The following is a 13,003-nucleotide window of genomic DNA, read 5'->3' as shown; positions in this document are numbered from 1 at the left end:
AAGAGTTTGCAAAAAGTAAGGTGGCTTCAGCGTTTGACCAGGATGAAGAATGGGATCCTAATGACTAGCGTGACAACTATGAAAATTCTGCTGTGAGGTGACATTTGATTTTTTTTCCAGATTCTTTCAGGAAAGGCAAAGAAGGAAACATACGGAGGTTTTTTTTAGCGTTTTCCACAGTTCCCGGCTTTTTTTTTTCCCCTTTTCTGAGAATAAGCTTTAGTGTTATTCTTTTGTTATTAGCTCCTTGCAAGTTAGTTGCATACTCTTTATACGTCAAAACCTTCTCAAAGATATCAGTATTGCCTCCGGACGCCCTATGCATCGAAGGACGGACAACTTATGCAGCAAAGGATGCCCGTTATGCTTCATCCTTCTCTGAGGTCTTCCTTTGAAGCAAATGTGAAGCTGGAGGTATCTTTTGCTCTTCTTTTTCTTATCATTGTAAATCTGATTAAGGTCCATATTCAGATTCTTTTATCCCTTTTTCTACAATAGTTTTCTGGATTTGTTTTGACACACTACAGATATAAAAGATAAAGGTATGTTTTCAACAGAGTTTTTAATACACAGTTGCTGTCTCCTGATTCACATTCATATTCATTAGGCTGATATGTTCACTGAAAATAGTTAATTCATTAATCCGGTCAAAAGAATACATCATTTTCATAGTGATAGTGGAAGGTCAATAGTATGAGATGTGATGAATACACATATGTATATATACTGTTGTATACAGAAGCTCCTGAAGCAGGGAGAGAGAAGAGAACCTTAGGCACCACCATTTTTCTGTGTCCATGGTTTGAGAACAGAGATAACAGTAATGATAATGATGATAAGAAGAATAAGGATGGCAATGCACATCCATTTCCTTGAACTCTTCTGGCTTTTTACTGCCTTTGCTAGGTTGTTGTTCCCGGATTGAACATGATCCACAGCGCTCGAGACCTGATATAGAAACAGAGTAAGAAGGATTTTGAAGAAATCCAAACTCAGGGTATTTAAACAGTTACTGAAGAGATTGATACCATATTCTCTATGTTGTCTAACATCTCTCCCTGTGCATCCACCAGCACGGCCATATCGAGAAACACCTAACCGTAAACATAAAAGAGAAGAATCAGCGAAGAATTTAAATGAATTTTGAGAGTTTTAGGTAACTCGGAGAGGTTTTACCTGTTGCAGGTTAAGGAGTTTCTTCTCTAAATCTCTAACAGCGTCATGGCGTTCCTGAATCTCGGCCAGTGTATCCATTATCTGCACAGAGCCAGCAAATAACCTGACTTGAGTAGAGCACGTTATAGTTGTCTTGTTGAACAGGAGGTAATCAGGTGAGTGCGGGAACTTAGTTACAAACCTGTCCTCGTCCTTGTTCCCTGATCGCTTTCTGGAATATCTGCTCACTGTCTCCAGTTTCGATCAATCTATCAACTGTCTACACACCCGAAAATTGACTATCATGAACTGATTCAATAGATTCTAGTCAATAAAATCAGAGTTTTTAAGTCCTTGCCTCTTCATCAGCTCGTTGGCCAGTCACTAATCATTGTCAAGCATCAGAACAGCGAAAAACAATTAGCTCTGTGAAGATCATTAATGGAACTATTGAATCTTCAGAGAGATTTTCAATTCAAACCTGTGAACACACGCCTCTCTACAACTTCTCTGTATCCTTGTTGAATGTTCTGTCTTAGAGTCTGCAGATAACAAAGAAAAGAGCTAAGGAAAACTTTCTTAGAGAGCTTTTACTTTGTCAGAATTTGCTGAAAGCCCTTCTTCTTTAAACTTACTTGGAATTCAGATATCTTTTCCTTAAATTTCTTCTTCACCGCACTGCCGAAGAAAAAGTGTTAAGGAAGACTGAAATTATATAATTAGCAGCAATTCTTGAGTTTTGAAAGGCGAAACTCACATAGTTGTGGCTGTTCTTGTTCTGTCTACACCTGTTCCTTTCCCACAACCCGGTTTAGTACGGTTCTCCAGATTCTGAAGAAATCAATCAGAGTGTGAGACAAGATGAACAATAGATCATAGAAACAGATGCAACACATCTCTAAACCCTAACCTCTTGATCCAGTTCTTCGATCTTTCCTTTAATGAAACGAGAAATTCTTCCCACTTCATCAACATCTCTCTCCATCCTCTGTTTGATTGCTGCAGAAGAGAAATAAACAGAGGAACCAAAGTTTCAGTTCATCATCTAAAACTTGGATCAAAGAACTTGCGTCAGAGTTTCCAATTCGAACTCGTTAAGGTTTACATTTCATAGCAGGAGCCTTAGTGACGCCTTTCGTCTCCTCGTGTGCCCCTTGAAGCTTCTTGAGATGCTTGTCAAGCTTCTCATATTGCTTTTCAATTTCTTGGACCTGTACAGTAGATATGATCTCAATAAGCCGCATAGACAAGTAACACTAATTGAGAAGAGTTTGCAGAGGGATACAAAAGCTTTACCTTTTTGAAGAAACCAGAGAGCCCGAGATCTCCAGAGTTACCTGGGCCATGTCCCGACTCAATATCGCTTCTATTAGAGCGATCCCTGGAAAACTCTAACGATCCCTGTCCAGTCAAAACACTTGTTATATCATCTTTGAAACATTTATTATAAGTAACTTGAAAACGTTTGATCTTTTACATTAACCTCCAGATTTATTTTATCATGTTGCTTCTATTAAAAATATTTAAATCTCACAGAAACATCGTCTCGTAAAATCTTGTAACCCAAGCAATTTAAAAACCCTAGATTCCGAGTTTCTAATTTTTCAAATTTTTGATGGAGGATTTATTAAAGATTACGCGGAAACTTTGCTTGGATTTAGAGCAGAAATCTCCGTAATGTCCAAAGCAAACAGAGAAAAGCTTGAAGGGAAAAGATAAGACAAACCTTCAAGAGGTCGTTCATTGTTGGAGAACTGGAACAGAGCAAAAGATCTATAAAAGCATAAGGAAACTTGTCAAACAATCAACAAAGATCTATTAAAGCATGAGAAATTTTTTTGCCACAATTTGAGAGAACAAAATAAAAAAAATACCTGGTTTTGTAATAAACCCAGATCTCTTTGTTCTCTTCCTTATTTTTTGTTTGTTTTGATTATCCTAAAAATCAATAAGAGAGATAAATCTAGAGAGAGACACAGAGAGAGAGAGAGAGAGAGACAAGGGAGCTTCGTTACCGTATAAAGCAGAGCACAAAGATGAGAATGTGACACGTACGGTACGATTCAACGGTTGGGATTTCGTTTAGATAATTTATGTTACTTTTTTACCAACACCGATAAAAGAGAGGTAAAAAAATCTCGGTTGTTGACAGAAATTACTATTCAAACTCTTTATTTTGGGACAGCATCTTTACAAGGGAGAGAATCAAACCACAGAGTCAGTACCCGTTTTGTTGCTACTACACAAGGACACCTAATACTGAAGCAATGATCGAAGCTTGTTTTATTATCACGTAATTATGTACATCTAAAATGGTTTGTGAGAAGACTTAAAAGCTTCATGTACACCAGTGATGTACATAAACATGAGCAGTTGAGCACTACTTTGGCAGCTACTACCAAAGACTAACAAATTGAAAGAAAAAAGAAAAATAAGGATACCCCATGTACAGTGGAGAGACATCATACAATTACAACTACAACACTTATGAGTTTTGAGAATGAGAGCTCTTGAAAACTAATGCCTCATTCACTCAATCATCAAGGCTGGTTTCTGACTATCTTCACGCTGCTGTAGAAGCGGCGGAGATCCTTCATGGCTTTTTCTTCGATCTGGATTGATCTTATGGGTGATGGAGCATCTATCTCTGGTTTGAACCATCGATTAGTTCCGGGCGAATCTGATGGAGATCCTTGCCCGGTTGCGACAGTGAAGCCTGATGTTTTTGTCTTTGGACTGTGGGACAGAGACTGTTGCTTTTTCACCTGCATTAGACAAGATAAAGACACCGAGAGAAGATGAGCTCTCAAACATAAACTGTGATGCAACAAGACAAATCTTGTCTGTTTCTTCAAACAGAGGAACAACTTACCTCCTGCATCTGGATATCTCTGAGAGAAGGTCGAGACAGGTTACGAGGAGTTTCAGAAGAAACCCAAGGAGGAGTCCCTCTTTCCATATCAGATTGCTGCAAAATTTTAGCTGATTCCACTGGAATTGGCTTCGTAGTCAAGAAAGAACTCAGTAATATCTTTCCTTCGGTTTTACCAGAAGAATCATCGCCTGACTGGTTTTTAGTTGTCTTAACAGGTTCACGAGGTCGAGTCTTGCTTTGTTCGTCTTGAATATCCCGGAGGGAAGATAATCCTTTAGGAGTCTTAGCTCCACCCCACACAGGACCTTCTAACTTAGGCTTTGGTGGAGGAGTAACAACAGGTTCAGGGATATCATCAAGAGCACCAGTTAAGAACATGGAAAGCCCACCCTTTCTGTTCTTCTTCTTGTTTGCTGCCGTTCCAAGTTTCTTGCTTCTCGGCGAATCCGGAGGATTATCTTTCTTCTGCGAGAGTGAGACAAAGTCTGATTCCTTGGGGAACCCACTAATCACTGTCATATCCAACATGATTTTGCCATCCTAGTAAAATAAGTACAACACAAAAACAATTCAACTGATGATGTAGATGGATCCTTAAAACGGTAATTAATATGGTCAAACCGGTAGTGAAACTAACCTTTGGCTTGATAGCTTCAGAGATTTCCTCAATTTCTTTACCCTGCATTGTATCTATTTCCACTTTAACTTCACCATAATCAGGGAATGTCTCAGCCTGTACAAACCTCTGTTTCCCCTTTTTCTTCTTTTTTCCCTTCTTGTTGGCTTTTCCATCTAGTGGCAAAGCTGTTGATGATTTTGCCTCTGGAGACTCTTCAACAGGAATACCAAGTTCTACCAGTGAACTTTCGATATCTACTTTCTTTTGAAGTTTTGCAATTTGCTGACCATCAAGAAGTTGTCCCCTGGATTGTTTTGCTTCAAGGATCTCGATTTGTTGCAACTTTTTCCTCAAAGCTCGGACTTCTTTGGAATTGCGTTGAGTCAACTCATCTTCTGGTTGCAAGAATGAATCCATTCGAGTACTTCCCTCACCAATACTGGAAAAGTTTTTCACATGGCTGTCACGAGTTCTTAGAATGTCCCTCACACTTTCCTCCTCTTCACTATCTATAACAACAGGAAATGTGGCTGTTGGTGTTGGAAGTGGTCGGGAGCTCCATGTTTCAGATGATCTGTCATCCAATAATTTCTCGAGATTGGCAAGAACATCAGGTGATGTATTTGCAATTGATTGGGGAGAAACCGTCAAAATAAAGTCAAGGTTTCGAATCACAATGTCCTGCAGGAAGAACACAAACGTGTATGGTTTTCATCAGCGAGGACATAATAAGAGAACACTGAACATAAACGTGTAGCGTGCAATCATCAGAAAGGAAGGTTAGCATTACCTCACAGTACTTCTTAAGGTCCTCTGCTCCAAGCGAATCTGCAATTTCAAGCAGTTGAATAGCATTTCGTGGCTCTACAATACACTCCGCTGCCACCTTCTCGCATAAACTTTTCAAACTAGGTACTGTCCTCTCCTTAGGAGTATTATCCTGTTGCACGGATTTTAACACATTCACAGATTCCACATCATCAAACATAAAACCCTCATCAAGTTCATCATCTTCTTCATCCCTAATTTCATCCGCTTGCAGAGTCTGAGACTTCTTAAGCACAGTAGGAGCATAGGCAGGATGATACAGAGAACCAACAACCAGAAGATGTGTTTCACCAACAGCAACTGTGGTTGCCCTTTTCAAGTTGTGGAGGCGAGAAAGAGACGGTGGCATATCTTTACCATTTTTCCCATCCCACATGTAAACTTCACCTGTGCTAGTAACAGCAGATGCCCAGTATTTACCCGCTGAAATGCTCACAACTGTTTTACCGTGCAGCGAGTGCAACTGCAAGAACCAGAATTAAACATATTTTGATTGTTACTATGCAAGTCATATTGAGTTATCTACATTTTTTTAAGATAACAAGAGAAGGTTGAATCCAACCTGTTGACATCTATGATTGGAGTCGGAGGAAACCCAATAAAACAATGCACCATCTTCTGCTAGAGCCAAGCTGTGTACCATTCCCGTAGCTATTGCAGTCAATCGAAGAGGTCTCCTACGATGAAAATTTAACAGTGTGCTCCCAGCTTTCTTTAAATTCCGGGAAATAATAACACGTCTTGGAGTCACCAGCCGATGACCCCAGGTGTACACCTGGTCACAGAAGAAAGAAAGAATACTAAAGAAAAATAAATTTTCCACACGCTCATACATTCTTTAAACTTTACACATTGACATACTTAACATGTCGTAAGAAACTTTACCTCTCCATCGTCTCGCAACACTAGAGTGTGATATTTTGAAGATGCAACAGCCGTGAAAACTTTTCCTTTCAAGTGATCAACCAATCGGGGAGAATAGTTTGATGCTGAGTTTGAGGTTCCATAACCAAGCTGACCTTCCTTGTTGCATCCCCAAGTGAAAACTTCACCGCACTCAGAAACTACGGCAGTATGTTTGTTTGCTGCAGAAACAGCTACAATCTTTGCCTTCAATGAAGTAACTTTGCGGGGTGTTGCCTGAGTATCCACAGAGGTATAACCAAGCTGACCCTCTACAAGAGCATCACAAAAAAACATCAGAATCTAGGATAAGCTAAGAGGTCTTAACTAAAACTTGAGTATACTAGAGAACCAGAGATAGGAACCCGATTGAGTGTCTTACCTCTATTGGAACCCCATGTGTATACATTCCCGCCTTCCGTAGCAATAACAGTGTGGTGCTTAGCTGCCGCAACTGCCTTTACACGGCGTGATCCTAAACCGGATATAACCTGGCGGGGAGTAATAACTGCAGCTTGACCACTGAGATAGTAAACCAGAAAGATTAACTCGATTGTGGTTTACATAAACTTGAAAAAGAATCTAGCAAGCTATGATCTATGTACGCTTAAAAGACTAAAATTGATCTTTTCATGTTTCACCAGAAATCGAGCAAGACAAATTTCGAAACAACAGTAACGCCATAGGCAAGTGGAAATCTTCATATAGACACAAGAAATAAGACCATGAAAACTCCTCCTCAAATCACCATATTAGAGTATTAACAACAATACAAACCTGTGAATGTCAAATTCAGGATGTCCAAGGCGGCCACCCCTTCCAAATCCCCACGTGTATACTTCTCCATGAGAACTAATGGCAACACTATGGAACTTTGCAGCAGAGACCAACTTAATTAAACAACCATGCAGTGAATCAACTCTGCCGGGTAGCTTCTGAACATGTTGATTGCCAGTTCCAAGTTGGTAGTTTGCACCATTTCCCCAGCTGAAAACCTCTGTAGCCACTGAAAAAAGAACACAACATTTCAGCTTCTCAAAAGTTGTGTAAGAAAGAGTGACCAGAAGAATCATGTTATCCCTAAAAAGGTCAAGGTTGAGAAAAGATTAGTTACCGGAACTCTGTTGCTCGCCAATAACCTGAGCCACTGGACCTGAGACCAAATCAACCGGTGTTCGCAGTTTTATGTCTTCTAGAGTAAAAGAAGCACCCGAGTCGATGAGTACGCTAGCTACCGCAAGATGACCAAAATGCAAAGCTCTGTGAAGACTACTCCAACCAGACTCTCCATCCTGAAATGAACATTGTACAGTATTGTCATATAGATCAAGCTCAATTTTCTAAGCATTATGAATACAATATTTGCAACAAACATAGAGACAGAAACCAAATAACTAACTCAAAAGAGACGTAAATAGGTATATGTATAAAGAAGAAACAAATACTTAGATATATAAAGACACAAACAGAGGAAAGGTCACAAACCCTAGCATCTGGATCAGCGCCAGCTGCCAGCAGTCTCCTAACAATAGGAATGTGGTTTCTCCAGATGGCAATATGCAGAGGAGTCAGACCATAGACATTCCTTAAATTAATATTGCCACCGCTCTTCTTCAGCGTGGTCAGTGCTGAATCCACATCAACCAATGACCCTTCTCGAATAGCAAACCACAAATCTTTCCTAGACCCTGAAAGTGAGGTTTTACGGGAAGTTTGCAAGTTCATCTTCTGGGCTTGAGGAGAGACGGACAGTTCCATATTTCTAGACGGCAAGAATTCCCACTAAAACCTTGTTCGCCACAAATGTTGTGTCTAGACCAAATACCTCCAAAGAGTAAGACAAAGTTTCTGATCTTTTCTGGCCTTCTATGGAGTTCAATGCCATAAAACTAATGCTAAAGCTGATTTTTCATCTTGAAAATGAGTCGAACAAATCACTCAGAGGGGGTTGGTGTACTCAAATCTTCACAATCACTTCATAAGAGAAGCTGAAAATTTCCTGTCCATAAAAGGAAAAAAATATTGGATCAATAATATTCATATGTAGCTTGGGTGAGAAATCTAGAAAACAAAGAATAAACAAGTAAACCAGAGTAACGGAAAGCATCGCTCCTTTTCTTAAAAAACAAATCCAAAAAAAAAGATGCATCTAGAGACTAATACTTTCACCAACCACAAAGCAAAGAATCTCATGAAGTGTGTCACTCAAACAGATGTTACACCAAGAAGTACTTAAGATTAGACCTTTAATCAAGACAAGGAGGCTCGATAAGCAAATTTTGTTAAGCAACATACATACATACATTTAGTAAAAAATCAGTCCACGAATGTGTGACTGACTCAATAATTCCAAATCCGGGGAAAAGATCACACCTTTAAGACTCAAACTTAGATCTCTTTATTAAACAGAGACAAAATGACGTGAAAACAATAATCTCCAGAAAGCAAGCACACACATACAAAAGAGAAATGGCAAAAAGATAAAACTCGATCCCAAAGACACAAAATGAGTAGCAAAATTCAATCGATAAAGTTCCAAAATTCATAACAAAACATGAAAGAAAATACAGAAATCACGGGCATTTTACCATTTTTGGAAGCACCCATCACTCAAAATCAAGACTTTAATTATTAAGAAAAAAATAAAATTGGCCTCTCATCTTTAATCACACACCACCAATCAAAAGAGAAGAACAAAACCGTTGTCGATGATGTTTTAATCAAAACTGACATTGAGTTTTAAAATAATAAACAGAGATGTTACCTGAAATTGAACTCCGATGAGATGTAACAACAGAGAACCCGATTTAAAGACAGATGTATATATATATATATATCAAATGGAGAGAGAAGAGAAGAGAGGATAAATGAGAAGAGCACAATGGAATCTTCTATGAGAAAATTTCAGAAACGAATCAAAACAGAGAATATACCCTCTTCTCCCTTATGAAACAGAGGCCGTGTGAAAAGAGTTTCTGAATGAGCGAGAGAGAGAGAGAGAAACGGGGAGAGAGAGAGAGAAACGGGGAGATCTCCGACCCAAAGGGGTAAATCTGTAATTAGAGAAATTAAAGCAAATGACTATAAAGTCCTTTAATTCGTGACGTGCTAAAGACTCGGAGAAGAAGAGATGAAGAAGTCCATCTCCCATCTCTCATCTCTCATCTCTCACACGGCCCACACCTAACTACAGAGAGAAGGTCCCTTTTAATGACACGTGACGACATGTGCGACACGTCAGACGCAGACAAAGTCATACACACAGTCATGTCCGAAAACTGAATAAGATTAACTTCTCTCTCAACCTCTTTTTTTTAGTTTTTAGAAGAAAAAATAAACTAATCCCTTTTTAATAGCCTTTAAATATTTTAATTAAACAACGTTCTCACTTTTCCAAAACAATTTTAATTATGGTTTTTTAAAAAATTGGAGGGATAAAATGGTAAAAGACGAATAAACAGATGCTAAATCACAGGAGGATGGCTAAATCAAAGGCCTAACGTGACGCGTCAGCTCTCGTGACATAAATCTGATGACGTGGATATCTGTTATTGGATGTCATGCCAGCCAATGTCCACGTCACTGACCTTCTCTGTGATTGTGAGAGAGAATGAGTAGAAGAAGTGGCGAACCCAAAGAGAAGGTCCCCAACTTTTTTTTTAAAAGTGTTCCCTGAAATTGTAGTTCTATATACAGTACTAGTCTAAGATTATGATTTATCCAAATCATCCACCATTTAAATGTTTATAAATTTCACATCATAAAATACACTAATTTGAATTTAAATGATTACACCATGCAAAATAAATGCTTATCAAAAAACATGAACATTTCATGATGAAATACACTTTTACCTTTACTTCTCTGATACACCACGTCAAGTGATCTTTATACGCACGCATCGGACTTACATTAAGGTTCAAAACTCTGTGTACTTTTTTCATGTTATCAAATCAATCTTTATCGTACTACTACTGCTCAAAGATCTTTATACCACCACATATACTATTTTCCGCAAATTCTTTAATTCTACAATACTAGTGGATTGTTATTTTAAGTTTTTGTCTTTTTTGGGAGGGATTTGTATAAAGAAATAACAATCCTCATTCTCATTCAACTATTCAAGGGACCAAAGAAGCATATTTCATAAAAGATAAAACAAAGATACATAATAACATTGCAGCAAATGAAAAATATGAGATTGAAGCCATAACATAAACCCTCTTCAACTAAAGAGAGAGGCCCCATTTCCTCAATACCTAATTTTCTCTAAGAAATTTTTTCTTGTAAGAAAAGTTATTGAAACCCGAACAAACACAAACCCATGTAGATTTATATAAATACAAACATAAGATCCCGGAAATTGAAGCAATATCTTCAAGCTCTTCACTTGGCACTAGAGAGCTGCGAGCGGATAAGCTTGGCAGCATCAACCACGGCTTTAAGTGCTGGTTTAACCTCAGTGTACTTCCTTGTCTTCAGACCACAGTCAGGGTTTACCCACAAGATGTTCTGCTCAAGAACCGCAAGCATTTTGTTGATCCTGTCTGCAATCTCCTCTGTTGATGGTATTCTAGGAGAGTGAATGTCGTAAACACCTGGACCGATTCCTGCACCGTACTTCACTCCTTCACGGAACACAGAGAGAAGCTTCTCGTCTGAACGTGAGTTCTCAATGGTGATGACATCAGCGTCCATGTCGATGATGGAGTGGATGATGTCGTTGAAGTTTGAGTAACACATGTGAGTGTGAATCTGAAACAGAAAACAAACCCCATTAGAAGTTCGTTTCATCAGTGTTTTAGATGATTCTAAGTGTATAGTGTTCTTACCTGAGTGCTGTCTTGGACGCCACAGTTTGTGATTCTGAAAGAGTGAACAGCCCAGTCCAAGTAGAAAGAGTGTTCGGCTTTCCTAAGAGGCAATCCTTCTCTGAGCGCGGCCTCATCGATCTGAATGACTCCAATACCGCCCTTCTCGAGGTCTTCCACTTCGTCTTTGATGGCCAAAGCAATCTGGTAACAGGTTTCGTGCCTAGGCTGGTCGTTTCTGACAAAAGACCAGTTGAGAATTGTGACTGGACCTGTAAGCATTCCCTTCATTGGACGTTTGGTCATGCTCTGAGCTGTTGAGGACCAGAAGACTGTCATTGGCTTGGGGCGGCTCACGTCACCGTAGATAACCGGTGGCTTCACACAGCGAGATCCATAGGATTGCACCCACCCGTTTGCAGTGAATGCGAAACCTGACAGTTGCTCTCCAAAGTACTCAACCATGTCGTTTCTCTACAATGTTGTTAAAGCATGACTCGAGTCAGAAACAGAACACTAGTTATTTTCAGGGTTTAGTAACCGGCAAAAACTCACCTCAGGCTCTCCGTGAACAAGAACATCAATGTCAAGCTCCTCTTGGATGTCAACAACTTTCTTGATCTCTTCCTTGATGGCTTTGACGTAATCCTCCTCAGAGATTCTAGTAGACGAGAGATCAAAGTGGAATTCTAGTTAGCATCACAATCAACTTACTTAAGTAATCAATGAAGACAGGTTGTCATTAAGAGACTAACTTCTTCGCCTTGTATTCACGGCGAACTCTCCTGAGTTCGACAGTCTGTGGGAAGGATCCAATGGTTGTGGTTGGAAGGATTGGAAGGTTGAGCTTCTTCTGCTGAGCATCTAGCCTTGCACTTACTTCAGTTGTACGGCGGTGATCAGATCCCTTCAAAGCAGCAGCCTGAGATACCAGAAATTACAAATCATCATTACAGAGAAAACCATCATGTGTGTAAAAGCTCGAGTTTGAAAGTAAGAAACTTACAGCCTTCTGGACAGACTCATTGGTGACTCTTGGGGAAGATCTCCTCGAAGACAAAGCATCGGCGTTAGCAGTGAAGAAACTCTGAAAGGGAGAAAGATTTAGAGAGCATTAATGTTTTTCAAATTAAGGTTTCACTAGGGGAAACATGCTTGTTAGATCTTTGCAATACCTCATTTGTCTGACCGGCCAAAGCCTTGGCCAATGCATCAACTTCAACAACCTTCTGGGCAGCAAAAGCTAGCCACGACTTGATTTCGTCATCGAGCTTAGTCTCGTTAATAAGGTCAACGGCAGTGTGGAGAAGAGAGCAAGAGGTTGAGACCACAAGCTTGTCTGCACCAATACACAAATAACATAACCAAACGAGTTAACAAATAAACACTTCTCACTGAGTCATCCACAAGAAGAGATGGAAATAAGGCAAGTGATTCATACCTTTACCAACAACACCCTCAAGTGACTGCAAGGTGATGAGAGAGGCAGCGAGGTCATTGGCCCAGATGTTCCTTCCGTCAACAACACCAGCAAAGAGATACTTGCCCTCGGGGAAACCAGCCTTGATCAAGTCAATGGTCTTGGTGCCACGAACCAAATCAAATCCAAAGGCAGTCACACCCTTCAAGGAAGTAAGGGTCTTGTATGCTTCAGCAGGGATGTCAGCGAAGTAGGTCTCCACAAGAACATTCAAACCAGAGAGAGTTGATTCGAGCTCAGCATATGCACCGCTAAAAGCCTCGAGTTTGTGACCCTCGAGATCCATGACAAAAAGAGGCTCATCAAACTGAATCCAGGTGGCACCAGCAGCC

The 13,003-nt window shown here is 39.8% G+C and overlaps 4 protein-coding genes across 10 annotated transcripts in view; 1 reads left to right on the top strand and 3 right to left on the bottom strand.

The window, feature by feature from the left end:
* The window catches only part of LOC104790350, a 5,445-nt gene extending 4,879 nt beyond the window's left edge, over window positions 1-566 (top strand). For 3 of the 4 annotated variants that reach the window (XM_019244157.1, XM_019244158.1, XM_010516194.2), the window contains one exon: window positions 136-566. Coding sequence is in view for 1 of the 4 variants with exons in the window: in XM_010516122.2 (XP_010514424.1) it covers window positions 6-68 (63 nt within the window). In the remaining 3 variants the exon portion in view is untranslated. Of the gene's footprint in view, window positions 1-5 lie in introns of all 4 variants that reach the window. The other variant, XM_010516122.2, reaches the window with a different exon arrangement.
* LOC104790563 (putative syntaxin-131) lies at window positions 617-3,120 on the bottom strand. The gene is made up of 13 exons (XM_010516373.2): window positions 3,030-3,120; window positions 2,882-2,928; window positions 2,452-2,556; window positions 2,261-2,366; window positions 2,066-2,154; window positions 1,913-1,986; window positions 1,791-1,833; window positions 1,637-1,697; window positions 1,514-1,539; window positions 1,358-1,435; window positions 1,177-1,257; window positions 1,029-1,094; window positions 617-948 (listed from the first exon to the last, which is right to left on the bottom strand). The coding sequence occupies exons 2-13, from the start codon at window positions 2,897-2,899 to the stop codon at window positions 772-774; spliced, it is 924 nt and encodes a 307-aa protein (XP_010514675.1). The 5' UTR covers window positions 2,900-2,928; window positions 3,030-3,120; the 3' UTR covers window positions 617-771.
* Window positions 3,424-8,131, bottom strand: LOC104790264 (the record flags this gene model as incomplete). The annotated part of the gene is given in 10 exon segments (XM_019244155.1): window positions 3,424-3,920; window positions 4,028-4,570; window positions 4,668-5,330; window positions 5,440-5,940; window positions 6,040-6,252; window positions 6,363-6,652; window positions 6,763-6,902; window positions 7,158-7,386; window positions 7,495-7,672; window positions 7,866-8,131. Coding segments are annotated over 10 exon segments (3,248 nt in total), but the record flags the coding sequence as incomplete, so codon positions are not given.
* Window positions 10,501-13,003, bottom strand: part of LOC104790170 (5-methyltetrahydropteroyltriglutamate--homocysteine methyltransferase 2-like) — a 5,884-nt gene continuing 3,381 nt past the window's right edge. For 3 of the 4 annotated variants that reach the window (XM_010515900.2, XM_019244147.1, XM_019244150.1), the window contains exon 11: window positions 10,501-11,135. In XM_010515900.2, coding sequence (XP_010514202.1) covers window positions 10,767-11,135 — 369 coding nt within the window. In that variant the 3' untranslated portion in view covers window positions 10,501-10,766. Of the gene's footprint in view, window positions 11,136-11,212; window positions 11,666-11,746; window positions 11,853-11,946; window positions 12,114-12,197; window positions 12,279-12,366; window positions 12,531-12,632; window positions 12,996-13,003 lie in introns of all 4 variants that reach the window. The other variant, XM_019244151.1, reaches the window with a different exon arrangement.

This window comes from Camelina sativa, chromosome 1 (assembly GCF_000633955.1).
Source record: "Camelina sativa cultivar DH55 chromosome 1, Cs, whole genome shotgun sequence".
Classification (NCBI taxonomy): domain Eukaryota; kingdom Viridiplantae; phylum Streptophyta; class Magnoliopsida; order Brassicales; family Brassicaceae; genus Camelina; species Camelina sativa.
This window is presented reverse-complemented; position numbering and strand designations above follow the sequence as displayed.